The sequence below is a fragment of the Anser brachyrhynchus genome (assembly GCF_964034855.1).
Source record: "Anser brachyrhynchus genome assembly, chromosome: 28".
NCBI lineage: Eukaryota > Metazoa > Chordata > Aves > Anseriformes > Anatidae > Anser > Anser brachyrhynchus.
In genome coordinates this window covers 1,133,524-1,160,051 of record NC_137721.1, presented here as the reverse complement: position 1 = coordinate 1,160,051, position 26,528 = coordinate 1,133,524, and the positions used below count along the sequence as shown (strand labels likewise).

At 43.8% G+C, this 26,528-nt stretch overlaps 1 protein-coding gene across 8 annotated transcripts in view; it reads right to left on the bottom strand.

Annotated features, from left to right (window-relative positions):
* Positions 1-1,993: 1,993 nt before the first annotated feature.
* POGZ (pogo transposable element derived with ZNF domain) overlaps positions 1,994-26,528 on the bottom strand; it is a 36,022-nt gene continuing 11,487 nt past the window's right edge. For 5 of the 8 annotated variants that reach the window (XM_080569997.1, XM_080569995.1, XM_080569996.1 and 2 more), the window contains 16 exons: positions 16,328-16,503; positions 15,257-15,365; positions 14,035-14,328; positions 13,057-13,263; positions 12,593-12,702; positions 11,859-12,193; positions 10,908-11,062; positions 10,302-10,402; positions 9,265-9,411; positions 8,237-8,371; positions 7,554-7,726; positions 6,920-7,060; positions 6,197-6,256; positions 5,755-5,867; positions 4,951-4,975; positions 1,994-4,828 (listed from right to left, as the gene is read on the bottom strand). In XM_080569997.1, coding sequence (XP_080426123.1) covers positions 3,250-4,828; positions 4,951-4,975; positions 5,755-5,867; positions 6,197-6,256; positions 6,920-7,060; positions 7,554-7,726; positions 8,237-8,371; positions 9,265-9,411; positions 10,302-10,402; positions 10,908-11,062; positions 11,859-12,193; positions 12,593-12,702; positions 13,057-13,263; positions 14,035-14,328; positions 15,257-15,365; positions 16,328-16,503 — 3,860 coding nt within the window. In that variant the 3' untranslated portion in view covers positions 1,994-3,249. Of the gene's footprint in view, positions 4,829-4,950; positions 4,976-5,754; positions 5,868-6,196; positions 6,257-6,919; positions 7,061-7,553; positions 7,727-8,236; positions 8,372-9,264; positions 9,412-10,301; positions 10,403-10,907; positions 11,063-11,858; positions 12,194-12,592; positions 12,703-13,056; positions 13,264-14,034; positions 14,329-15,256; positions 15,366-16,327; positions 16,504-21,399; positions 21,541-26,528 lie in introns of those variants that run through there. The other 3 variants (XM_080570002.1, XM_080570000.1, XM_080570001.1) reach the window with 3 other exon arrangements.

Here is a 26,528-nt window from a genome sequence, read left to right as displayed (position 1 = left end):
GGATGCTCCAAGAACATTAACTTCAGGAAGTGAGAAGCCACAGCACTTCAAGAAGCACTGAGGTGCAAGGTTCTGAATTCTACAGCACAGCCATGCTTTGAGAAGGCTGCGGAAAGCTGCAAGTCCTTTTTGTTGCCCTTCTCCAGGGAAAAAAAAAGTGGTTTTGCTCTTTGCTCCAATGGGGTTCTGGTAGGTACTGTACTCCATTAAGCCTGAACACACTCTCCTCTTCATCCTGTATCTGACTTGGCAGTCCCTTTCTCAGATAGCGCTTGTGTGTGTGAGAGTGTGGGTCAAAGTACTCCATAACCACCTCTAATTAGCACCCACGATCTCATCTCTGCTAGAGCCGACAATGCTTTTTCCACTTCTGTTTTAGCAAAGGTTTCTGAGGTGCAAGGTAATAGTACTGAACCCAGTTATCCCATTACAATTTGCCCTAATAAAACAAAAATCTACTGGACTATGACATCTGTAATTGAGTATGTAACACGCTTTAATCCTGTGGGGTATTTCTGTAACCTAAGGTGCAGCACGTACCATGTATCTCCTGCTCTCACTTGTAATCCAGACATCCAAGAATTCTGATCTGGACAGGTAAAAAGCCTCAGTCACCTTATAAAAGCCACCTGTGAACAGAATGAAAACACGTCTTTAAAGATGTCTTCTGTAAGAAAAGCACTTGCCAACAGTAAGAGTCAAGAAATGGTATAGGTCCTCCTGCTTAGTTTGAAAGAAATTGGTCTTCCAGGCACCAGGCGTTACCGTGCAAGCACAAGGGCCTGGAGGCTGCGTGCTGCAGCCAGCTAGTTACAGCGCTGCCAGCACGCTGAGCAGCATTGTGATGGCTTGGACAAAAGGAAAGTGGAACCCCGAGGGTACAGCAACATTTCCAGACTTAGATTTCAGTTTTAGAGGTTCCTACGCTGCTCTCCTATCCCACTACAAGCACGCAGTTGACAGCTGTGTTAACTCCTCCAAGCCCAGCTGTAGCACTTCAGCTCATGGGGCAGTTTTAAGATATAAAAAGGTAATACCTCTAAGGTGCAACCTACCAGGCCATTTTATGAACACCTTTTCACAGACACCCGCATTTTGCTTATCCTAGGCACGCTCAAGCATTCAGTGCCTATTAAAGGCTTCAGTTCAAAGCACAGAGGGGAAAAAATGAAAGGAAGGTTGACTTCTGTTGCTTTAGTGTCTTCTCTAATCTTAATGGTCAGAGTAATTAAGATCCATATTCGTTCTTACAGCTCTACCTGCTGACAGCAGATCCAGGGCTTCGAGGGCTCTGAAAATCAAAGGCAGCTGATCATCCTACAGCAGGCTGTGTGCAGCCGAGGCTGCAGGACCTCCTGCAAAGCCCCTGCTGGTTCCCATTCAGCTAGTGCGACAGGAGGATAGTAACAAAATGGTGTTACATGTGCTTCGCTACCCAATTCAGCCATTATTCGGTATTTCTTAGCCTTATGATTATTCGTGAAGGTATTTAAGACTGGTATTTACTACTACCTAACAACTTGAACCATTAAGCTCTCACTTGAGAGTGTGGGCAGTCCCCCAAAAAAGAATAAAATGCAGTTAAATCTTCGTTCAGTATTTTATTAATGACTTTTCAGAATTTTATTTTTTAAAAAAACTCAAATCAGGAGAGTAGGTTGTTCTGTTTAACCTACTATATAGTTAAAGGGCAAGTAGGGTCTGCAGAAATGTAAATTGGGCAGAATTCTGCCTCAAGTGTTAATGACATGTAAACACATTTAATTACTATCCCATCTCTGGGTATCCTCAGGACATGCTAAAACAACTCTGTGTCCCCTTCGAAAGAACAGAGGGAATCCAGTCCGCGACCTGGCCCCAGCTCTGAAGCACAGCTCACGTGCCAGCCTCGCGCTCCTGCACTCCTCAGAGAATTCTTTATGCACTTTACATTAAGCATTACGATATCACAAGAGTTAAATAGTTCTTCATAATAAAAACACATGTTTATAAATCCATTTCCCTGGTTTTATTAAATGTTCCACTTATGTACATTTTAAAGATGAACCATTTACAGGTCTGCACATGCTGCTTCCTGCTTTCCTTAGGTAATAGGGAAGGTTCACAAAACCTCTATGGAAACAGAAAGGTGCAGGTGCTTCTGAATTCTGTATGTCAAAATGCTTTCCGTTTATACCATAATACATACAATTAAAAAACCCTCAAACATGCAAATTGTAGAAAAATTTAAGCTGGCAGTGAAAAATAAAAACAAACGTCTTCTTTTTGTGCACGTCACAGTTTGTTTCATTAAATCAGATTTCTAATTCTAAGGAACGTAGTGTCTGATGCCACTGGTTAAAGCAGGTTTATCAACTACTAGTAGTTAAAAGGTCAACGCTTAATGGTCCATACAGCTTTAACTCCCATCTACTGTACAGGAAGGTCAAGACAGACTTGACTTTCCTCTTCCATCGTGTACCCTCTGTCAGTAACTCTTTGGAGCAAGGTGGGTGCCGGATGGTTTCCCGGCTGGAGGAAAGGAACCATCGCAGTGTCAAAGTCAGCTCAAACCCCGCAGGTTTGTGGCAGCACTGCACCTGACTCCCCAACTGCACGTCTCACTTCGGCCCCCGTTCAAAGTATCGTGGCTCCCACGAACCATTGCTGGCATTGAACAGGCAAAATTCTTTTGCTTGTGTTTTTACCCCATGTCCAAATTCACAAGCAAAATAATTAGTCTTCTTTAAAGGAAAAAAAAGGAAAAGAAAACAAAAAACAAACCCAAACCAAATCTTAATGGCCAATTATAGGAGGTTCACACATTAAAGCAATCATTCATACCTAAATTTACCACAGAAACCTAAATCTCTGGGTCAAGTGTTAAAAAAAAAAAGTCTGTGTTAAGACAACCAAAAAGGTTTATATACTGGTTCATTAGCTACATATTTTTTCCTTTCTTTAGAAATGGTCACATTGACAATGTATAATTCAAAACATTTCTGCACAATAAAAACAGAAAACTATGATACAGTGAGGTAAAGAAAACGCAAAAATATTCACCCACAATATATTTTCAGAAAATACCAACACAGTGATTTTTCTTTTAAAAAAGCACAAAACTTATAAATGAACAGCATAAATGGCTATTTATCTGAGTGATCGCCTACAAATTTCCTAAACCCACAAATCCACAGGGAAGTGTAATGGTCTCATCCAACATTTATTTAAAAAATAACCCTTTCTGGATCACGATTCGCAGATCAGTGCTCAGATTTCCATCAGATCCAAATCAGCATCTTCAAAGCCATAAAATGATTCAGTCTCACTTTCCCCTTCGAAGAGCTGATGGAGGATTTCTGGGTCGGCAGATTCCTCGGCCTGGGTCCGATCCTGGACCTCGGTCGCTGCCTGCTGCTGCTGCTGCTGCTCACCATTCAGCTTCAGCTGCTCCTCCAGAGAGGCAATCAGCTCCTCCTGCATGTCGGCATTGCGTGTGGGCGAGTTGGCCGTGCCGTCCGGACCCGGCAGCACACTGGCCACCAGGAAGGACTGCTGCACAAGTTCAGGAGAGTCACTAATGACTTCCAGGACCTCTGCCAGCCAGCATAAAACCAGCTGGAGAAGAATGTCCGAATCGCACGTGGAGTCCGCCATCTCCTTGGCTTGCTCTTTCCACTTTTTATGCAAGAAATTTTTCACAGTCCTTTTTATACAAACATCTAGAGGTTGGATTTTGGAGCTGCAGCCAGCAGGGACAACAGCCGGCAGAGTGCTGGAGGCACTCAGCAAGGAAAGTACTTCTTCCGATAGGTGCGTTCGGTGACAATCCAGCACAAGCATGCCCTTGCTGTTCTGACACTCTGTGTGCTTCTGCCACACTCTGGTCGCCCACAACTCCATGACTTCGTCGTCACTGTATCCGTTCTCCTTTGCTTCCAACATGATCGATTCTGGCACGTTGGCAGGCTGCTGGACGTGGCCCCTGTAGAAGACCAGTGTTGGGAGAACGCTTCCATCGGCGAGAATCGTGAGAACAACGTCGCACCAGGGGTCCCCAGTTCCCACCGTCTGCAGAGCATTCTCCTTCCTGTCGTCGCTGCTCAGCACCTCCACGTCGAGGAAGAGAGAGATTTCATCGATGGCCGCAATCATGGAGAGAGGCAGGTCTTGAGTGTGGATTTGCCGCTGCACAAACTCGATGAAGCAACTGGCGTTGTCCTCGACGTCTTTGGGGAGCGGGTGAGCCACTGCCCTCCGAGTGTGCGTGCTGAGGTTGTGCCGCAGCATGAACCTCACGGCCCACTCGTAGGAGATCTTGAAGCCACCTTCGAGGGATCGGCCAATCTTGGTGGCTTTCTGGAAGAGAGTCTCCTCGTTTACAGGCAGCTGCTGCTCTCTCTGTGTGAGGACCCATTCCGCTAGCTTCTCTTCAGCCTCTAAGCTGAGGTACTTGCCCTCCGACAGGGATGCCAAGTTCTCTTCTTGGAAAGCTTGAAACCTCCGTAGCCAGCGCTTGATCCGCCTCTGAGGATTTCGGAAGTGCTCTGCTGCCTGTTCAGTGTTGCAGCACAAAGCAAACAGTACGACTCGCAGCTTCTTCACTGACAGCTGCTCCTTTTTGCTTGCAGGTTCAGGCTCCTTTGTTGGCTGCTCATCTTCTTGAGCATCAATATTTAAGCACTCCTCTTCCTGGCAGACCAGAGGCCTGTTGTAGGCTGCTGGTGTCAGCTCAGGCTCCAGGTCATCTTTCGCAGGTAACGAAGACTTTGTTTTCACAGTAGCAGCTTTACTCAGGGAATAGGCAGAGCATGTATTCTTCATGCTTTTGTCCTGGGGCTGAACGTGCCTTGAAAGGAGAGAACACAGAACTTTCTTAAAACCAAGGAAATGAAACTGCTGAGGGAAAGCAAACAAGCAACCCACAAACTGAAACAGATGATGGCAGATAATAGTTTACAAACAGTTTACCTGGAATGTGATATCCAAGAAGGCCCTGTTAAAAAAAAACAAAACAAAACATTTGTAGTTTTGCAAACAAACGAGAAGTCAATGAAAGCAAACAAGTCCTGGTGCAGAGATGAGGCTCAGTATCCCTGCAGCATTCCCAATCTGCTCTAAGAGCAGCCAATATTCCCCCTTCCATTCAGCCACCCCCCTCCCGAAGAGGACTTGCGCTTAAATACAGCCACAACCAAACCCAGGAAGTGAAAACTGCTCAACAGTGCAGAACAACACTCACCAGCAGCCATTAAAGACAAACAGCAAAACCCCACATCCATTTGAAATAACACAAGGGGTTTGGTTAGGAAAGCTCCAGTCTGGCCAGATCTCTGCAGGCAGTGTCCTTAAGTTTTGCAAATTTTGGTAATTCACAACAAATGGCTGGAACGACAGCTTTAGGCCCTATTCATATCCCAATATCAGCAGCTGCTTAAAGCCCCTTGGTGTCATGGAGGTACAATGATGTCTCAGAGAAACAGAGGAGCTGACTGAAGCCCTCTGCATTGTCTCTCCCTGGGAAGATCTCCTGAGAATCTCCTTACACAGCTGAGCTCCAGGCAGAGTGCACTCACTTGAAGCTTAACTCTCAATCTCCATAACAATTAAGACGCATTCAGAAGGTCCCCAACATCACATTTTACTAAAACTCAGGAGTCAGTAAGCACTCAGCCAATTGCTACACACAGCTGTATTTGATTCAGACTCCATGAATTGATGTAGTATATCCTTCATTAATTATTTCAACTTTTTTATTCCCTTTCCAACTCTTACCTCGGAAAATAATATTACTAAACTCATGTGATGGATTGAAGACCAGATGTTTGGCCATTGCATCACCCTCAGATGTTACAAAGAGACAGGAGGAACAGGACAGCTTTACACCACTGGAAAACAACAACAGAAAGAAGAGAAGAAAGCGAGCTTAGCATCAGTATCAGACATGAAAATAGGTTCATCCCCTCACTAACACTTAGAAAAAAATGTCACGCCAGTGCATACAGGCAGTGCCCCCTCCCCAAAACACTGGAAAGCAATGGGAGTTTCAGGCAATAGTAGTTGCCTTCAGTTCAATATATTTTCAGTATACTTTTGCGAACATTAAGTAGCACTTCTTAAGATGATCACGAAAGAAAAGAACAGAACTGGAAGATCAGAAAATGAATGCACATTAGATTCCCAGATGATTAAAATAAGATGACAAGTTTTCCATTACCAGGCAGTATAGTTTTTAAACAAAGCCAAGTATTTTGGACTCTTCCGGGGAACATGGTTGCTGTAAGAAAACAGAGTTTATTAAATGTCAGAATTATTCCAGATATTTGAAGAGCTATAAAACCATATACAATAAAGAATATTTACAAGGATAGACACAATTCTGGTTTTAGTAACATTTTGTCTGCCAGACTTGTATTCAACGAATTGAAAATTCCATGTCTGAATAAATAAATAAATAATATACACTGTTCAATAGCATTTAGAAATGCCCAGATTTTATAGCAACTGTTCTACCATCCTGTTCTGTGGTCCACCCATGGTCCTGTACAGACTGCAGGCTTGTAAAAGCACGACATGACTTTTATTATTATTATTATTATTATTTTAATATTTTTAAATTATGTTTTTAAGTTCACTCTGAGAATTTTGCAAGAAATCCTAGAGCACTGAATAATGGCAATCCTCTGCAGCTTCATGCAGTACACACACGCCACTAGCCACGATACTCAGTTTGGAATGAGTCTTTCATCTCCTGCACTCAGTTTTCCCATCTCGTTTCAAAGCTAACACCTGTGTCCGTGCTGACACAGAATACACGTCTTACAGACCACTGTAGTGAACTAAAATTTCATGATACCCCTTTCTTACAGCGCAGCACTCACAGGGATGCTACAACATTCAGGCAGGAGGAATGGCTGCTACAGCAAAGAATCACACGTACTTGATCATGTGGTTGGCATAAGCTCGGGAGCAGCAAGTGCTGTAACGGCACTGCGAACAGTGAACGTAGGTAGGGAAGTGGTTTGGGAAGTCAGGGATTTCGAAGCTGCACTCCAGGCAAGTCTGCCTCCCCAGGACACTCCTGAAGATAAGAGGGATATTTCCATCAGTGGCTGGACAGGTATCTTTGGAGTTATAACAATCACCAAGACAAAGTTAACGACATGTAAACTTCCAGAAGCCTGCAGTCAAATTAGTCTTATCTTGCACCCTAAACGTTTCACACTTGCTGTAGCCAGGAAACACGATGTAAGAGTGGATAACAAATACAAATAAAATAGAAATAAGTTGAAGACAAGGTGGTAGGACACAGTGTAGGCAGATAGCCCTTATGGTGATGAAATCCCATTATCTCTATCAAAATGCCTAGCCAATTCTGCATTTCACAGTTTCATCTTAAGGGCTTTCATAGCATGCTTTAACCCTGGTTTTGTGGGAAGCTAGGTTCTCATAGCATAGAATTTCCTTGGCAACTGTTAAGACAAGGTCAGACCACCTCATCACTGTGGCATAACAGAACTGACTACATTTCCTTTAAAATATTTTTAATTTGAAATTTAGCCAAAAGTTCTGACATTTTTTTGACCGCTCTCTTCTGGACGTTCCTCTGGACAGGTGGGTACAGGAAGATGGGCTGGGGATCTGTAGACGATGACAGCGGAGTGGTGTCCTGTCCAGTGCCCTGCGGCATGTCATTTGAAGATATTGGCACTGTCCGTGGCTGTCCTCTAGATGCCCTGATTGTAACCTGCAGAAAACAGAGCCATACCTCTTAAAAACACACGGGCAAAAGTGATCTATCCCAATTCAAACTCCTCTGTTTGAAGCAGTCTCTCAGACTCTTAATAAACAGGTGCTCTACGACACAACCTGTCCCACCCAGGACACTAGCAGCCTAGACCAAGGACACACGACTTAAGCCCCAGAAGTGCCTGTTTTTCCTTAATGACTACAGAAGGCATCCAAGTCAATTAGTTCGGGTACCTTCACTTGTAGATGCCTTAGTTAGGAGAGCTTAATCTCTGGCGTGCCACTTTCAGCTCTCCACTCTCACTATGAAGTTTCTCTGGAGTATCAGATTAGTTGCATGAGTACAGCGTGGCCAGAAGTGTTTTCTGTCCCAGCAAATGTGATTTACGTGATGCAGATGAGGCAAACATCACTTTTGCATCACTTAGCAAAAACATGTCAATGAAGATGCTGTGGATATTTCCTGAGAAACCAGGATCGATGCCTGCTGTTAATCTGGATTTCTTACCTTGGTTCCAGGCTTCAATCCTTCTAATTGTTTAGGCTTTCTGAAAGTTTTATGATGCTGCAGCTTGTGTTCAATTTTATCCTTGGCAAACAGGAATTGGAGTCTACACTTGTTGCAATGATAAACACTCTTCTTCTAAAGCAAATGCAAATTAAATACATTCCATTTTAGAGAAACAGAAGTCACAACACGGAATGTTTTTTGGTTTAAAAAAAAAGAAGAAAACCAACACTATTTCCTCCTTGAAACCATAGCCAGCCCCACTTTTTTAGCATCTGAATGGTCTCCATCACAACATTCCCTCCCCCCCCCCCCCCGGCTTTTTTTAAATTAAAATCATCAGGCTCTGCACAGACACCAGACTTAGAAGTGTCATGGAACAGAAGTCTTACCCAGCTTGTCTAAGCCAAAGTAAGGCATGCTAGCAGAGCAGTACATGGGGGAAACATTCCTTCAAAACTTGCCTTGCCTTTCCTGTAAATCAATAAAGGACTTTGGGGCAAATCAATTCAGGCACTTGGTAAGCGTGCTGCATTTCTATATTCTGAAAATACGCTTTAGCTACACCTTTATAAAATATGTTGTCGATATAGCCAACGTACTTGGAAACAGAATACTTAGCTATCAAAATTAGTTTCATTTGTGTGCATACAGCATTATTTATTTATTACCTGAAGATAAAAAAAAATTAAAACCCAAATGAACATAGAGTCTGCTGTTGGTTAATCATCTCATGAAGCAAACGCAGTCCAACAAAACATGTTTTTTTCTGTTAAGTAAAATCAATCTGTGCTACTCCTAAGGGAGCAATGCCTCTTCTCTCCACCACAATCCCTATGAAAAGTCTAGAATGACAGCATGCAAATTGCATTTGTTACGGAGTGAATACTACTAGCATCTACTAAAACTCTTCTTTCAACCAAGTTTTCTTTTTCTTTTTCCTCCCCAAACAAATGCTCAACTAACCACATGCTTACTATGAATCCCTGTGGAAAATGAACTGCTGTAAACAAAGACAGACATAGTACCTGATGCCTCATGAAATGCTGTTGGAAAGCATTGCCATTCTTGAAGACTTTAAGACAGTAAGGACAGAGCAGGTGCCGCGTGTCTTCATGGATCATTCGGAAGTGGCTATCCACTTCAGAATAGAGCGACGAACGATATTGACAGACCTATAGGAGTGGACAGAAACAATCAGTGAGGTAACACAGTATTTCTACTCATCTATCTCACAATCTATCTCATATCCACCACTGCAATATGGAGATCTTAAAGGCAACATCCAGATCCCCAAAGACACTTAGCTATGGAATTTAGGAACCAAGAACTTGCTAGCTTATTCCAACTTTAAGATACTAAATCAAGCAGTGCATACTCAAAGCAGTTTGGAGAAACAGACTGAAACTACTCATATAAAGAGAAAGGAGTAACAATTCAAAATCCAGATCCAAGAAAAAAAAATGGGAGAGACAGTTAATGCAAAGCAGTTCGAATATGTTATATTTTTTTCAGGGTCTATGTAAAATGCAGAATTTGGAACATAATCTGTGTTAACATAACATATTTTAGAAGTTTCTTCTCTGTTTTTTCGGAGGGACAGTGTTAGGACCTCTGGGTGGAGATGACATGTTCAGAATCGATGCAAGCACATATCTCATGACAACAGAGTGACAAGAAAAGGTGTCACACAAGCAGCAGCATCTCATCTCCTCCAGAGTGACAACTCCTCTTTATGGCACAGCAATTTGCCTGCAGGCCCTGGGAGGAAAAAAAATATTAGGCTCTGAATGCCATTGGGACTAAACAAATGTCTATCAAGCTGATCCAACTTCACAGTGCTGGGAACTGATGACAAACAAGATACTTGTGCTGCCCTAATAGCCACTGGACTTCTCTTTAAGATCATACCTGAAAAAAAATGCAATGGGCTCCACAGCACTGTCCCATGGACCAAGTCTATTTTGGACCACTATGAGCCACACGCTTTGCCAGTAAGTGCCAGATTCCCTCTTATTGACTAGTACATATTTATGAAGTCCATCTCTTTAACCACTTCTAATACCTGACAAACATAGGGCATCTCCCCAGGCTTGTGAGTGTCCTTCATGTGCTGTAGGAACATTGGTTCACTCTCAAACGCCCATTCACAAATCTTGCACTTTGCTGCAAAAGAAAGAAAAAGCAGGTTAACAGCTGGGGGACAACAACAACGACAACGTGAAAATATACACTGGAAGTTACAACAAGTCTCTTTGATAATAACAGACCCTTAAGAAGTCATTACTAGCTCTCAAAGCTTTGAGTTGAATAGATAATAAAAATATGTTCTGAGAGAGTTTTCGGAAGGCCGCAAAAGTTCTACCCATCATTTTGTTCAAGAGATTAAGTAGCAAAATATCCTGATGAGGAAACTGCAAGTGATTTCAAATCAGATGTGAACGTACCAATAAAAATGAAATTCTGCCATGAAGTTATTATTAAACTCATTCTTTAAAACAATCTTGAAAATATATTTGGAAAATGTAATTTAGCTGGACTTTTCTGCTGGCCTACAAGCGTTCCACGGGGCAAGGCAGAACAGGTACATCCTTTCTCAATAGATTTGCAATTAATCCAAGACAAACACCCTCTTAAACCTAAACAAACAACAAAAGCAAAATCGACTTACTTGTTGACTCATAGGGACTGTGGACATTCTCTAAGTGACACTGTAGCTGAAACGGAGTGGAGAACTGCCTGTAACAGTGCTGACAGATGGTGTGGACATCTACCTCTCCATTTTGCTGATCCAGTTCAACATGGTGCTTCATGTGATTCATAAATCTTATGGAAGCGAATAGGAAGTGCGTGAACAGAAATCCAAACATTTTGCACCTGTAATCCTGACAGCACTATGAATGCTATACCAGAAGTTTTTTTAAACCCATTTTATCATTACTTTTATGTGCACTAACGATTAAGTAATAAAACTAAACTGTGGTGCAAAACAGTGTTGAGATGTTTCCTTCTTGCTCTTCCCACCAAAACCAAGACCTCCTTCTATCCAGCAACCTCCTATTCTGTAACTCTAGAAGAAGTCAGAGAACAGATCTTGTAGTACAGGGGGGCGTAGTACTAGCTTTTGAGCACTTCTGACACCAAACAGGTATTCCACTGATCATGACAAAACATTGCTACTTATAGAAAAAAAATCAGTAGTCCAGTTATCACAGCAGAACAACATAGTGGCTTGTTCAGAAGAATACACTATTTCACAACAGTATTTTCTCATTAGCTCCCTCTGTTGAAAAAGCATCAAATAAAGGTAAAAAGAGTAGTTCTTCATAAAGAATTATTTCTTATGATCTAGTAAGACTAGTAATCAGTAAATGAGATTTCTCTGGTGAAGACTACAGATGTGATTATTCTAACCACGTGATCTTACAACTTTTTTCTTGACTCAACTGCGTGATGGTGGACAAACTGCCTCACTCTACTGCTTTAGCTCTGGATTTAACCTACAGCATGGGAAACTTGTAGTGCTTGAGAGACTGATGCTCACAATTCATTTTTACTTCTGCAGATTTGAGGCATTCAGAACACTGCAGACTGTTTTTGTGGCACCTTGCATTCCTCTTACCTTATGTTGTTCTTTAGCCTCTTGGTGCAGTGCGGACACCTGAAGGAAGTTGGAACCTTGGGGAAGTTCAGTAGCTGACTCACTTTGCCACCATCTCTGCCATAGTAGAAATCATCTACTAACATAATAAGCTTACTTTGGGATGAGTCAACTACGTTTTCACTTGGCTCTGGAGCTTTAGCAGGTGGGGACAGCGCAGGGATAGGAGTGGAAGAGGGCGGTGAAGCAACAGCGGTAGTTTTTTCTGGAGATGGAGGCTTTGCAGATTGAATGTTTGGTTCAGAATCTAGAGATTTTCTTTTCTTGAGGAATTCAACCATTTCAGGGCAGCAGTACTAAAAGGAAAAAAAAGCTGTGCATTAAATAGTATCTAGGAAGGACTATTTATGCTATTAAAGGTAAGCAGGCAAAAACTAACCATCACCTAAGAGGAGACAAAGGCACTCCAGGAAACTCTCAAGGAAGAAATAATGCACATTCAACATCCAGTTTTCTGATTGTTTACTGGTCAGTAAAACTGGAAAATAAATGCACCTCCTGGCTGTAACAGGTCATAAAATTGAGGCCCTGCCTACTTGTGGTGAGGGATGCTGGAAGGCCTCTCCTTTGCCTCTCACTTTCTCCTAGCCATATTCTTCCTTTTCACGGAAGTACCTAATCTAGGGAGAATTATTCTTTGCACTCCAGTCATAAATGACTAACGATTAACTGCTCATCTCAGAATGGTTACTTACACACATATGTCCTCTTAAAGCTTCAGTGACTCGAAATTGAGCATCGCATCTTGGACAGACCTTCCTGCCACCATCTTGCAAATCAAATGTGGGAATAGGAGATGAACTGACTGTAACAGGAGAAGAAAAAAGACACCTCAAAACAAAACAAAAAAAATGGAGAATCCTTACACTTTTTAGGTTCAGGTCATCTTTTTGATATACTGTAATAATATAGTTTCAAGGGCTATACTTTTAACTACTAAAAAGACTGGAGAGGCAGAAAAAAACAGAAGTATGCAAACTTCTGACAATCTGTATGCTGAAATATACCCCCCAGTAGCTATCATGAGTGTCTCAAAATTAGACTAATTAAAAATACATAAAATAGTTCAACTTCTCTTCCCTTCTTTAGTCATTTGTTTTTTCCTATCTGCCAGTTTAAATCCCTCATCTTTATAAGACAGCTCGTATGTAAATCATACCTTTTAACGATGACGATGATGATGACGACTCTGAAACACTAGATCTCTGGGAACCATGCACAGGGCTGCTGTTGGACACCACAAGCGGGCCAGGGCTCTGGCCTAACGAAGGAATGGTGTTCAAAGTATTCACTAGCTTCGCAACCTCGTTGCTGTTCTCGCCGGTCACTCCAGGTCTCTTTACAGTCACAAAACTTGCAATACTCACTGCCAAGAGAAAGGACAACAGAGGAACACTAATAAGGAATCAGTAAGATCTGATGTACTGTTTGAAACCTGTCCCCACCTAGCATGCCTTGTCTCATGCTCTTCTACCTTTAATCTTCAGCAAAGAACAAACCATCAATTCTCCCATCCAGCAATGCAAAGGTTGGCAAGACTGGAAAAGTAAAACTCCCTAACCTTCCAAACTATGCCCTAAGACATGAGCCGTGCCCTACAATGAACTAACAGGATACCGATGGTCACAAAAGTTACTTATATTTCTTTTCTAAATGCAGCTGTATGTGATTACGGCCACTTAAAACTAAAAATAACCCTACTTGCTGCGTGCAGATTTTTTTTTCCTTTTTAAATTGTTTGTCACTATTCCTGAGCTATCATTTCACTCATGAATTCAGCCAACATTTAAAAAAAAGCAACGTGGTTAGTTTCAGCTTGTGCTCTTCATCTTTCAAAAACTTAAGTGATTAAAAAATAGTATTTTTCACTTTGGGGGACTTTTAATTGATGGTCTCAGAACATTCTACAAAACAAACAAACCCTAGTTCTCTAACCAAACCGGACACTATGGTAGGATTATCATCATTTTCCAGGTTGTAAGAGAGATGAAGCGTGAGTCAGTGACGGAGGCAAAAATAGAACCCTAGAGTTCTGACTCAACTTCTGCATTTTAGCTGCTGAGCCATATGTTTGAAGATCAAATTATAGACAGTGTTATACACTTGAGTCCGCTTGCTTTTCCATGGCAAGTCTTACCTAATTTGGGGTTAGTAGCTTGACTGGATTGCCCTGGCTGCTGCACAGTTAACTGTCCAAGTGTTGTTGGCTGCGTTGAAGTAGGAGTTGTGGAGGTGCTGGGAGTGGACTTACTTTGCTGTTGTGCCTGGGACTGTGGTACTGTGCTCCTGATGGTAAGCGTGGCTGGAATGACCGTAGTGAAAGTGTTGGTGGTGGGTCGGACCGGCATGGTTGTACCTGGTCTCACCTGGGCCATTTGAGAGAACACCTGAGGAACGCCAACTGTTGGTTTAACAAACTGGGTACCTGGGGCTTCAAAAACAAATGAACAAACAAGGTAGATCAAGTAATCGAATTCCATTCCTTGCCCAGGATACAACCTAATTTCTAACACTGCTGAATTCCCCAAATTCCCAGTAATTTCAGTGGAAGTTTTAAGAGTTCAGCACCTTAGTTTTCCTTCCCAAGCAGACTAAAATTGATCCTGGATACAGATAGAGTGAAAAATTAGATTTACAACAACTTTTAGGTGGAATTCTCTAAAAGGCTTACAAGCATAAATCCTGCTGACTTTCATGGGGCTCCTACTAGTCTCTAGGCCAAGGGAAGCTCATGGAAGGCTTTTCATGACAGGACAAGGGTGATCCTATAGTTACAAATTATTTTATGATGTGAAGTTTTACAGATCCGTTCTTGGGATACTGAAAGAGGACTCATCACAAAGCACGGTTGCTTTGTTATAAGGCAGGTGTATGGTGACACATGGATTCTTAATCTTGCTGATGGTGCATGTCAGGATCTGGTAGCAGAAGGCAATGTTAGAAAAATCATCTTCAAGGTGTGGCTTCATTTCCAGGCAGTAGGGGAACACTATCATGGCTTGGGGAGATTCTGAAAGGAAGAGGGGTGGTTACAGGCCAGGATTTTGGAATGAAGTTAACCAAGGAGCCTTTCTGAAGAGGTTAGATTATATGTAGCTCTGTGAGGCAGACACTGCTTCCAGGTGGAAGTCCCCTACTCTGCAAAGTGGTTTGTTACTATGATCAAAGGGCCTACTCTAAGCTGGAAACGACTAGCAGAATTGGAGCCACAAATGCAAACAAATCTCATCTGTTACAGAACTGGAAAATCCCCTTCTCTAGAGCTTCTAGATCTGTATTTTAAATACACTCTTTTAAATCCCTGGTGCTCTGTAAAGACAGACAACACTAATGCGGTTTTCACATATTTCAGTCCTTACCCGGGACTAGGGTGATGGGTCTAACTGTTTGACCTTGCTGTACATTCAGAACAATTCCAACTTGATTCATTGTGTTTTGCACAGGCCGCACGTTCCTCACAGGAAAACCCTGCATTCAAACAGTAATCGTTAACATAAATATATATCAAGTACATTCAATCTGAGTTTTCTACTCTAAAAACAAACACCCCTCAAAAAAACAAAACAAAACAAAACAACACATTATCACTATCACCTACAGGATCAATTGAACTATGAGGCCATACTGTTCTCAGCCAGCACCTTACCCAACAGTAGGGCCACCTTCCTACAACATTCTGGTATACTGCCTCCACTCTCAACCTCTCCTTCCCTAAGCACCTACAGAAAACTTCTCCCAGGTCGTAAGCAATTTCTAAGGTCATATTTGAGGCAGTGGTAGTTTCCTGAGATAGGTAAATGATCTGTTTTGTTGTTTGAAATCTCTATTTTTCTTTTTCATTAATGATAACCAACAGCTGCAACATACTAAGACTTTTTTTTTTAAAGCAGGAGCTCTGGCAAACATGCACCCTTATTTTGTAGAAGTGTTTCCCCAGGCAAATGCTCAAAGAAGTCAGTAAGTATTACCTGCACATTTTCCAGGAAAATAAAACAAAGTAGTAAGTACTTAGCAAGGTCAAATCCTCGCAGAGTGGACAGACCCACCTGCAGCTGGGAGTCAGGCCCTACCAGTAACTCAGGAGTATGCTACAAGTGAAAAACAGCATGAAGTCCCATCAGACCTGTGCTGGCTCCATAAGACTTGCTGAAGAGCAGAATGTGGACAAATTTTTCAAATGAGATTCAACTATGAAATGACTAGAAACCAACCTACAGCACACAAGATATTTTAAAACAAGGCTATTGCTAAGGCTACATCATTTAAAACCAAAACCCACCAGATTTCAGCTCAAGTGTGGCATCCAGCAAGGTGTACAAGGCAAGCTGAAACAGGCATCTGATTATGCCAATCTCCCAGGGATGCGCGCACACTCGGTCTTCCTTCCCAGAGATGCCAGCGTGCAGGAGTAGGGCTGCAAGGGCACTCACCTGGGTCGTTATGAAGATCGGCTGGCTGGTCACTGGAGAATTCGTGACGTGATTGGCATTCTGCATGATCTGTACAGGTCGTAATACTGGCTGGGTTACCATTGTGCCCAGACCTGAGGCTGGGTTCTGCGTAAGGATCAGCGGCTGTCCACCTTGCTGAACAAGAGGATTGCCAGCTGGAAGAAAACAGAAATACAGCGAAAGTCACACTTGCCAAGTAGAAATGCTTCTCGCACACTCAGCTGGCAATTTTAGTCTTCAGAATCTGAATGAATTTTCCAGAGCATGCCTTGAAAGTAAACTTGTGAAACTAACCAACCCTTCTACATATCGTTTCAATACTCATATCTACGCGAGGATTTTTCCAAGCTGCCTAGGAACCAGGTGCTCAAAACCCTTAGCTCTAAGCAATCTCAGAGACTGATTATACTGGCTTCTGCATGCCCTTTGAACACAGCCACAGCAGCTAAAGAAAATATTTTTTCTACTCTCATTAACTATTAAGTAAAAATTCACCTGCTGGCAGATACTGGGAAAACTTACACTGAACCACTCACTACAGTCCCTGGTGCAGGGTATCTACCAGAGAGACAGCAATACCATCAAAGCTTCTGAGCAGCATCGCCAACCACAGGCGGTCAGGGACCTCAGCGCCAATTAACCAGAACCAGAAGGATACAAGAATTCTGAAGGAACCTAACGTAATCTTCAGCATCCTCTGACACAAAGAGGATGACAACCCTGAACCTTCATGAAGTGCCAGACGAGCTTCACCACGAGAAAGAGACTGAAAACATCTGGATCACACTGAAGTCATAACGTGCAGCATGTATCATAAGAACATCGTGCAATGGTTTGAGGTGCTTTTTCTCTCGATTCAAGCAGCATCCCGATTGAAAAAAAAAAGAAACTTAAAATTACTGTCTCTTCCACATCTTATCTGCTAAACTCAACATACTTGATACTGCACAACACATGAAAAATTTCACACAAGTCCTTTGGTATGAGAGCATGTTCAGGTAATTGCAAACAAGCAGTTTACTGAAGCTTAGCAAAGTACCATGTCAGCTGAGACCTGGGGCTGTGCAGGTGCTGGTGGTCAACTTCAATTTGAAGTAAAACTACTTAGCTTAAAACATGTTCATGGTGTTTTATACGAATGGATTTTATTTGGGATTTGCTTGTCTGACGGTAACCTGCACTTTACACTAAGCAGCAGTAACTTGATTCCTTGCAATTGTGCTGACATAGCCGTAAGGGAGTTCTAACACTAGTGTTAACAACCATCGCAGCCCAAGGGATTTCCCCGAGGGATTTTCCTTGTATACTTTGCTACAGGCATGCTGCTCAGAGACGCAGCTGCCTAATACCTCTGCAACCCGATTCTGTCCCGAGATGCTTGTCGTTTTGTGAAGTTTTGACCGCTCAACTTAGAACATCCCATGTCCACTGCTAGTTACCTAACACTTCCCATTACCTGCAGCTGAAAAAAGGTATCCAACAGTTTTGTGAACTGCTAACTGTTTGGGTCAAGTTTCCTACGACGGATATATCTCCCTCGGTCATTTCTCATGTTGAGCTGCAACAAGTAGAATTGTTTAGTCATTACAGAAAAGCAAACTATGCTTCCTCTGGTACCATTTAAAAAATAAAATAAAAAACTTCCTTACAAGTTCCAGAACCTCTGCACAGTTGCTCAAGGGACTCCCGTGGTCTCTGACTACCCCAGGGAAATCCATATGGTCACGTTAACCAGCTTCTGGTCATTGCTGTTTGCACCAGCCCAGCAGATGCCAACCAGTGCTTGGCCGCGTCCTTCAGCCAAGGCCCCGTTTGTTCCACGTGTGCTCTCAGTGCCACAAGCTCTTACTTGCCAACAGGAACAGACTTGCAGTATTTGCACAGAACGAGGAAATTCAAACCCAGGAATACTGCCCAATTGCTTCTGGCAAACTGGGGGCTAATGTTGCACCAAAACAACGATCAGAAGAATCTCCCATCTACTGGCAAAGCTTGCTGACACCCAAGAGGGGGAACGGAATTAAAGGAAGATAAGACAGGATGAAGAAGGAGGCAGTGAAGACACACGCCGGTGAAAGATGGAGCAAAATGGTCTGTGGACACCAACACTTGTTCAGCAAACACAAAACAAACCTCTGCCACTGATGATGCCCAGCAGAATGCTTCTGACCTTGCCTCCCTCCAGCGGCCATCTCCCATGGGACGGACATGGTCACCGTTAGCTCAAGCCTGAGCAGTGGACCAAGCAAAGAAGGAACTGTGAAGGCTGCCTCCACCTTCTGACAACACAAACTAACCCACTCGTGACTGGACACTTGGACACTTTTTTTTTTTTTTTTTTTTACAGAAATCTGTCTCTGCACAGAGCAGATGATGAAGAGAACAAATCGAAGCTATGCAAGACGAGGTGATGCCTGCACGCGTCTGACTCCCGCAGTGTGAATGATGGGAGGTACGATGGGAACAAGGGACCACAGAACAGAGGTGAGCAGGTACCTGAGGCAATGAGACAATCATCTGGAACAAAAACGAGCCTTAAATCCCTTGTGCTCCCCATGAAGCAGATTAACAAAAATTTTACTTTGTCCTCTGGTGATCACTACACCTTCATCTCCCCAACGCCTACTACATGTAACATGGAGCTGGTCTACAGAAAGCCAGGAGCTCACAACACAAGAGATCTGCACCGATAAAATGTGTTACCTTTTCTAAATACCATAGGGAGAAAAAAAAATTAGGCCATGATTATTTCAAACAACTCAAAAAACAAGCAGGAAACTTAATGGGACTTCAATTTCTTCTTCCTCTATACTGTTCTCCCTCGCAAAGCTAAGCTTTTTCATGTATTCATGTTTACTCAACTCAAACTAGAGAGAGGAATGTCACAGGAATTCTTATGAGGAATCACATCCAGATTTTAATAATGTATGATTATTTTTTTTTTTAAGGCACGGGGTGCTGCTATACAGCAAATGAAGGCAAATTTTGAACAGCTACCCATTCGGTCAGCTGCACTGATCCTATGCACTGAGTGAGGGAGAGGGAAAAAATAGCATATAATCATGTAAAGGCTTTGTTAGTAACATATGCAAACAAAAGGGACCAAGTTAAGACTGAATGGTAAGCACAGGCAGGAATTCTCCAACGAAATGCCATCGTGACCCATATAAAGAAGTATTTCCTGCAGTGCTGTTGACAAGTCCCTAAGGGGTCTTCTTCCAGTCATTACTCATGCTGTACGGGGAGGTCTGCATTGAGAAAAACAGAATCCTGACTACACACACACTAGAGATCCTACTGCACTACCCATGCAAGCAGAATTAACACGGGTGCAATGGCCAAAACCAGCCAGGCCAGAAGAGTTACTTAACCTACAGGAATCCAAGTTCTTTGAGATGTCCATGCTTTTTCTAATTATTATTATTATATTTTTTTTTGGAGCACATACCCCCTCTTATACATAAGACCAGAAAGATGAGGTTGCACGTGGCTCAGGGAGGTAAAAAGAAAAAAAAAAAATCCTTAATCCCATTACTGCTGTAACCCACGTCTCGAGGGCAAAGGGCTTCCAAATCAGCAGGGCGAGAAATGATGAAGGAAGCCTCACAGGAATCTTCCCAGCGCAGACGTGTGGCATGATTCAACACTTATGAGACCGACAGAATATCCAGATTGTTTCAGAGCTACAAAATGGTCCAACATTACCGAAACTGCTGATGTTAAAGGAAAGGGTTGCTGTACCCGAACAGCAAATGTTTCCTATGTAAATGTGCAAATCCAGGAAAAGACCTGCTGCATGCCAAAACGTTCTGACCCACAGCCAAAACAGCTTCTTTTAACGGAAGATGCTTTACACTGACAATCTGGATGCTGCCTGACTGGCAGCGCTCAGGGTATATGATCCAAATGTTTTCACGAAGATCTTATTACGCAGAAACAGTAGGGTGATGGAAGACTACAGAAGGTTCGGTTCCAAGCCACACAACTGCCTGGCCCACACACTGCATCTTGCCTCATTTTTTCAAGTGCCTTAGACAGCAGGGGAACTGCTGGAAAAGAGACATCAGTTCCCACTCCCAGAGCATGAAAAAAAAAGCATCCATCATCAAACAACTTCAAGCCGACGCAGACATCGTGTGGGCTGGCAGCCTATCTTGGACCATTTTCTTCTTCAGGATCAAAAGCAACAAGCATGAACCCACTGTTATCTGAACTCCAAGCATGCTGCCTCTAGTCCCAACTGACAGAGATGACGTGCTTCTAGCCTTTGCCATTTTATTAAAAGGTCTCTGAGGAGGAAAAGGATGGTAAGGAGTGAATGGAAACTAGAGGCAAATAGACTGAATTTGCGATCTTGGTAATCCCTTCACAATACTCCTGAAAATAAAAAGGTGATTATCAAAGAGAAGAGAGAGAGCACTTAAGGTAAGTTGTGGGGGGAGGGAAGCAAAACAAAACACCACCTTTGGATAGTTCGATCAGGTTCTGAACATTTACATCCCACCCAGTATCTGCTGAGGGCCCCGAGCCCTCAGCAGCGGATCATTTGCTCCTCAGTGGCTGGAGGATCTTATTGGGTTGACAAGGAGCACAGAGTCATCCCCAAATCTTTCAAGGAGTGGAGGAGACCTTGCCAAATGCTGAGAGTCTGTGACTGCAAATGAGAGGTCTTTCATTGCCACTTAACTTCCATGAGACATCCTGACGACGGAAGCTATGACGACCTCGTGGTTAGTACAGAGGCCACTGTGCAACCTCAAGCAGAGCATGACAGTCAGGTTTCCAGCTCCTTCTGGCACTCCTTGGGAGTTTACAAATAATCTGGGAAGACTTGTACTAGTTTAACAAACAAAAGATGACTTTGGGTTTAAGTCCATTTTAAAGCAGGGACCAGCTGACAAAAATCTTCTGGTCAAGTCAGTCCAATGATTTGGATTCTTTTCTCTCAGTGTGGACTTGGCAGGTTCCTGCCACGCTGCTCTCTCCCGAAATGCTATTAATTACTAGACAAAACAATAGCAGAAGCATATAGAAACACTCTAATTCCTTACCAGAAACTGCAGGTTCTTTTCAATGTGGCCAGGATGGACACAGCTGAATGACCAATTTTTTCCCCAGGTTTTTGTAGACTTTCATTAGTGAGAATGACAAGCCTTCTGGAGTAGCATGTCCAAGAGCGTGCAGTGCTTCTCTTAGAATGTTTCCAAGGAGATCTGTAAGGTTTCCACAGGTCCTGGAACACTTTAAACTCACCGGCCAAGACAGATGTGCATAGATTCACTACTTCATCTAGGGAGAATGAGGAGACCATGGCAGAAATCAGCTGCTGGAAAAGAACAAATTACGTTCTTCTCTCTTCTCCTCCTGCCTCTCAAGCGTATGACTCTCCAAGTAGCTCGCTGGAAATGGCTTAATTTGCTTCTTTGAGGAGGGTGACTTAGAGCTAAATGCCAGTTGGTGAAGCAAGCCTCCTGAGGTATGCCTGAACAGCCCATTTAGTCCTGGACCAAGCGATCCTTGCGAGTCCTAGGCCTCCTCCTACACCACCTCTTGAACCGCTCCTTGACTTCCAGCACACTACCAGGAAGGCAGAAGTAGACATACAGAAGAGTTTCTGTATTCCCTCTCCCAGCTAAGCACAGCAGAGGTGCTCTCCTCTACAGGAGAAGCCACTCTTACCGGATGGACCTTGCCTGTTTACAGGAGAGGTCAGGCTGACAAAGCCCCCTTGTCTGATGCTCAGCCCCCCCCCCCTCCCCCAGACAAGGGGCACTTGGCAGCAGCGTCCCCTCCCTGGGGGCCCCAGTGAGCCCCTCAGAGACCAGCCCTGCTGCTGCGATGAGGACCGCAAAGGTCTCGTGCACCAGGCTGTTGCCACAGAGCAACCAAGGCTCTACGAGCAACACGACCCCTACCAAAATCAGGGATAAATGGATGGGATTGCCATCAGCGTGTCACCAAACTCTGAATTCGGCCATTAGGCATCAAAAGAGGCCCTCTCAGGCTTACAAGGGGTAGACTAACAAGCCTGGGCTGACTCGGTTCCTTGACGACTTTGGTCTCGGACGGAAGGCCTTCAGCAGCGGCCAGTGCTGACAGGAGAAACGGACTAAGACAGACACATCGTTTAGGCGTTAAGGCAGGATGTGGGCACCAAGCGGGGTCGGACCAGCAGGGCGCTCCCCGCGAGCCAAGGGAGCACTGACAGACACCTCCAGGCACCTGCGGAGCCTTCCGTCCCTCTGAGGAGAAGCACCTTCGGATGGCTCCGTGCTCTCCGAATCCGCCTGCAGAAAGCCCGCAGCGGAGCGCTGCCGTGGGACTCCCCCTTCAAACACGGGAGCACAGGGAGCAAAGCCGAGATGAGCTGCCGTAACACGGACGCCTCGGTGGCAGGCTGTCTGAGCCCAGCGTGGACAACGTGTGCAATTCGGCCAACAAGAGCGAGAGACAAGTTACACAAACTCACGTCTAGTCTAAGGGAGAGGGGGGCCCCGGGCAGCACGCAGAGCAGGCCCTGCAGGCCTCCTGTCACACCGCCGCAGGCCCTCACGTGCACAAGACTAAAATCCCGCACCTCCTGCTCCGGCAGGGGGGTTGGACTGGATGATCTTTCGAGGTCCCTTCCAATCCCTAAAGTCTGTGATTCTGCGATCTCCCATCCTGACCCAACTTAACCAGACGCCCTCGCGCACTTGCTGCCATCGATGGAAGCGCGGTATTTCCTGGTACAGTTTCTATACTTTCAGGACAAAAAGCGTTTTGTGATTCTTGTGGCGAAAAGAATTGCAGGAATGTAAGTTTTATTTTTATCTGATGGTGGAATTATTAAAAAGAAGTCAGGCTGTCAGGGTGATGTGCTCATTTTCTTGTCAACAACAACAGTGCTTTTCTACATACCAGGACACTGTGGCATCTGACGGCCGTATATGTTATACGAGCTAGCTGTGCACGTATACATAACGTAAGAAAGAACTGGTTTGAGTGGGATACAGGTATAGCTAAAAGCAATCGCAGGAAATTAAGGAAAAAAATTAGGCCGAGCGTCACTTCAAATATATTTAGCTTTCAGTAATTTTTCCTTTCATGTCCCAGTAGTTTGAGACACTGAAAAACTAATCTGCAGGGAAAAAATCTGAAGACGAAATTCAGGAAGATGGAAAAAATAGCTAAAAGATATTTCCACCTCCAGTTTTGAAATATTATTTCTTGATTTTTGGACATGGGGTCATCCCTATCCAGCCCACTGTGCACTTCTGTTTGTTCAGAGGTGAGCTGGTAGTTTGTGTGTGGCACTGTTAATACCCCTCAGGAGAATCTGGGGAGGAGAATTAAAAAAAATGATAAACTTGAGGTCTCCAGGCTGGCACATAATGAATTTCATCCTAGATGGGAAAAACAAAACAAAACCCAACAAAACCTTACACTGGGAGAACGGTTAGATTGAATGGATCTTTTTCAGCTCCAGCTTTTAAGTCTTTTTAATTAATGTAAAACAAAATGCAAGACGACAGCCATGAGCGTAAAAAACAGATTGCTGAAAGCTGGGATGATTCCAGACATGGCTCATTTCGTGAGCATTCCACATAGTCACAACTTGAACTGGGATCAGACCCTCAGTCACCGGGCCAGCGAAACCTGCAGAGGTGACAGATGTCCCTGGGGCACTTCACCACTCAAAATCCTTGCAAGCCCACAAGGATTCCTGCAAGTTCAAGTTGTGCCATCTGAGACAGCAGCAGCTCAACACACACATTACTCCAGAAAGAAAAGGCCATGTTTCAGGCTGAAGAATTTTGTTTGCGTTGGTCCTAAAGTTAATGGGCCAAGCTACCCCCTGTTGCATCAATGTCATCAGGAGGAGAATTAGTTGCACCATAAAAACCGAAGCGCCCCAGGAATATCCAAAAACAAGCACGTTTCTGTATTTTACCATACAGAATTCACACCAAAGCACCTAATAGTCTACCACTAAGTTAAGGACAAAGCGCTGCGTTCCTGGACATCGCCACGCAGCCAATTGACAGCATGTTCCTAGTGCCCCCAGAGCTCACTTCCACCGCAGCAGGTAACAAACCCCAAATGCAACCAACACCACCACACTCACCCTAAACCACTCGGCTCCGTGGTGCTGAATACCGTTTCAACAACCCTACCAGAGCTGACCAAGCCATCCAGTCTGAAGCTCCACACATTTGGAAAGCGGCCCTGTCTTGAGGCTGTAAAGGTCACTGCCCTCCCACCTCTCTTCCAAAGTGGACAAGTCTGCACCTCTGAGGTTTTCCGACTTTTCCAGGAATCAAAGCACAGTTCTCTGGCCAAACATTACTTAGGAAACTCCACCAGCCCTACGATGCTCCCTAATGTGCAGAGCCAGCACGTGGCAGACAGCGCGGTCCCTTCAGCAGCGACAGGCGCGGGGCGAGCAGACGGCCCACACCCCCTTGGGTCGCGCCTGCTGGTAACGGGAGGGCAGACGATGCTGTGAGAGGCACGAAAGAAAGAAGACGATGGGAAGCAATAGACTGAGTCATGCCAAGCAACAACCCGCCTAAGTTTGTAACCACAGAGAAGAAACAAAGGTGTTATTCCCCCAACAGCCACCGCTATTTTTGGTTGTGGTCCAGAATAACATAAGCAGAAGACAATTGTAGGTAGCTACGCTGATGATTTCATTCCTCTAGTACCGTCTAGAGGGATAAAAGCCTGGAAACACAATAGTAGCTTTTCAGGGAAATGGTGCTCTTAAGCCTGCAAGGAGCTGAGCTGTTAGAAGAGCTGCACCAGGACAGCAGCACACAGGATCCTCCTGAACCTCCAGCGCTCCCAAGGCCAGGGAGAACGCCGGGCTTCAGACCATGCAGCAAGGGGCTGGCGAAGGGAGACAAAACCTGCTTTCCTCATCCAGCCTCTCCCACTACGTTTTCAAGGCAGATGCTGGAGTTCTGAATTAGTTTCCTAAGCCAAGAGCTTATCATGACTCTTACTTTTGAGATAACAGAAACTAAAGGAAAAAAAATTCTTAAGACTGTGGTGATTGTGTAATCCTTTCAAATCCAAGATGTGACACAGGCCTATGGAAATCAGATTCCTGTACAAATCCCGCTGGTTTTAATTGGATCTGGGAATCATTTGGATAGTAGATCTTATGGAGACATATTTGAAGTTGTCAAAAGAGTATCCAAGTATTCCACCAGTAAAATATCTGCTAATAGCAATATACTTCAGTAGTCATGATCATATTTTTGTCACTCAATCTAACTAGCACACCAACATCACCAAGCCTTTATTAATTGTAATTGATTTAGCACATCTGTCTCAGTTTACTTTTATTAGCAAAGCTATGAAATATTCATCACCTGTGTATTATATGATGGCATCTAATACACTTGGAGTGCAAGATACTTTTAAGACACTTCCAAGAATGTTCTATACGTTATTGAAATGGATACACTTCTCATTACTAATGTCTGATCAAATTTTACCACAAACGACGTGATGACTTTTAAGCGAGTCGGACAAGCAGATTTATACAGCTCCCTAATCCCAAAGAGACCTAAACCCACTTTATATTTCAGTATATTAAGTTATGCACAGAGACTGCTTAAGCTATTTCTGAATTGAAGCAAGGCAATCCGTTTGTAACAAAAAGAAATACAATACAAAATACAAAATGTTTGGCTTTGGACAGTTACCTATAGTCACATCCAGCTTCCTTAGCTCTGTATTTTCTATCAGACAGCACAAGCAAGAGAAATTCAACTTACTCAGACCACTGTTAGTTTTATGCCCATTCCAATCCATCTCTGACTGAATCACTTTCTCCTCACAAACATCCTTCTACCTTGGCACCTCTAAACACTATTCATCAAAGCAGGCTCCTTCTAGATCTTTCCTTGTAGGAAGACCAAGAGCGAGCAGGTGACAGCAGTCAGCAGGAGTAGCAAACCCTCCCCTAAGCAGAGAGAGCCACATTCTGCTCACCTCCAGTTAGCAATTCCAGTTACCAACTGGCTCTCCAAAGCCCCCGGTGTTGAATACTTCCACAAACACCCTGCGTTATCCACAAGCCACGAACAGTGACTGCCGAGAAGTTAGTCACGCTGACTACCAAGCACGCTTCCATGGCATGGAATCCAAGAACGATTCCACTCGGATCAGAGTTTAGGACCACCGCGGC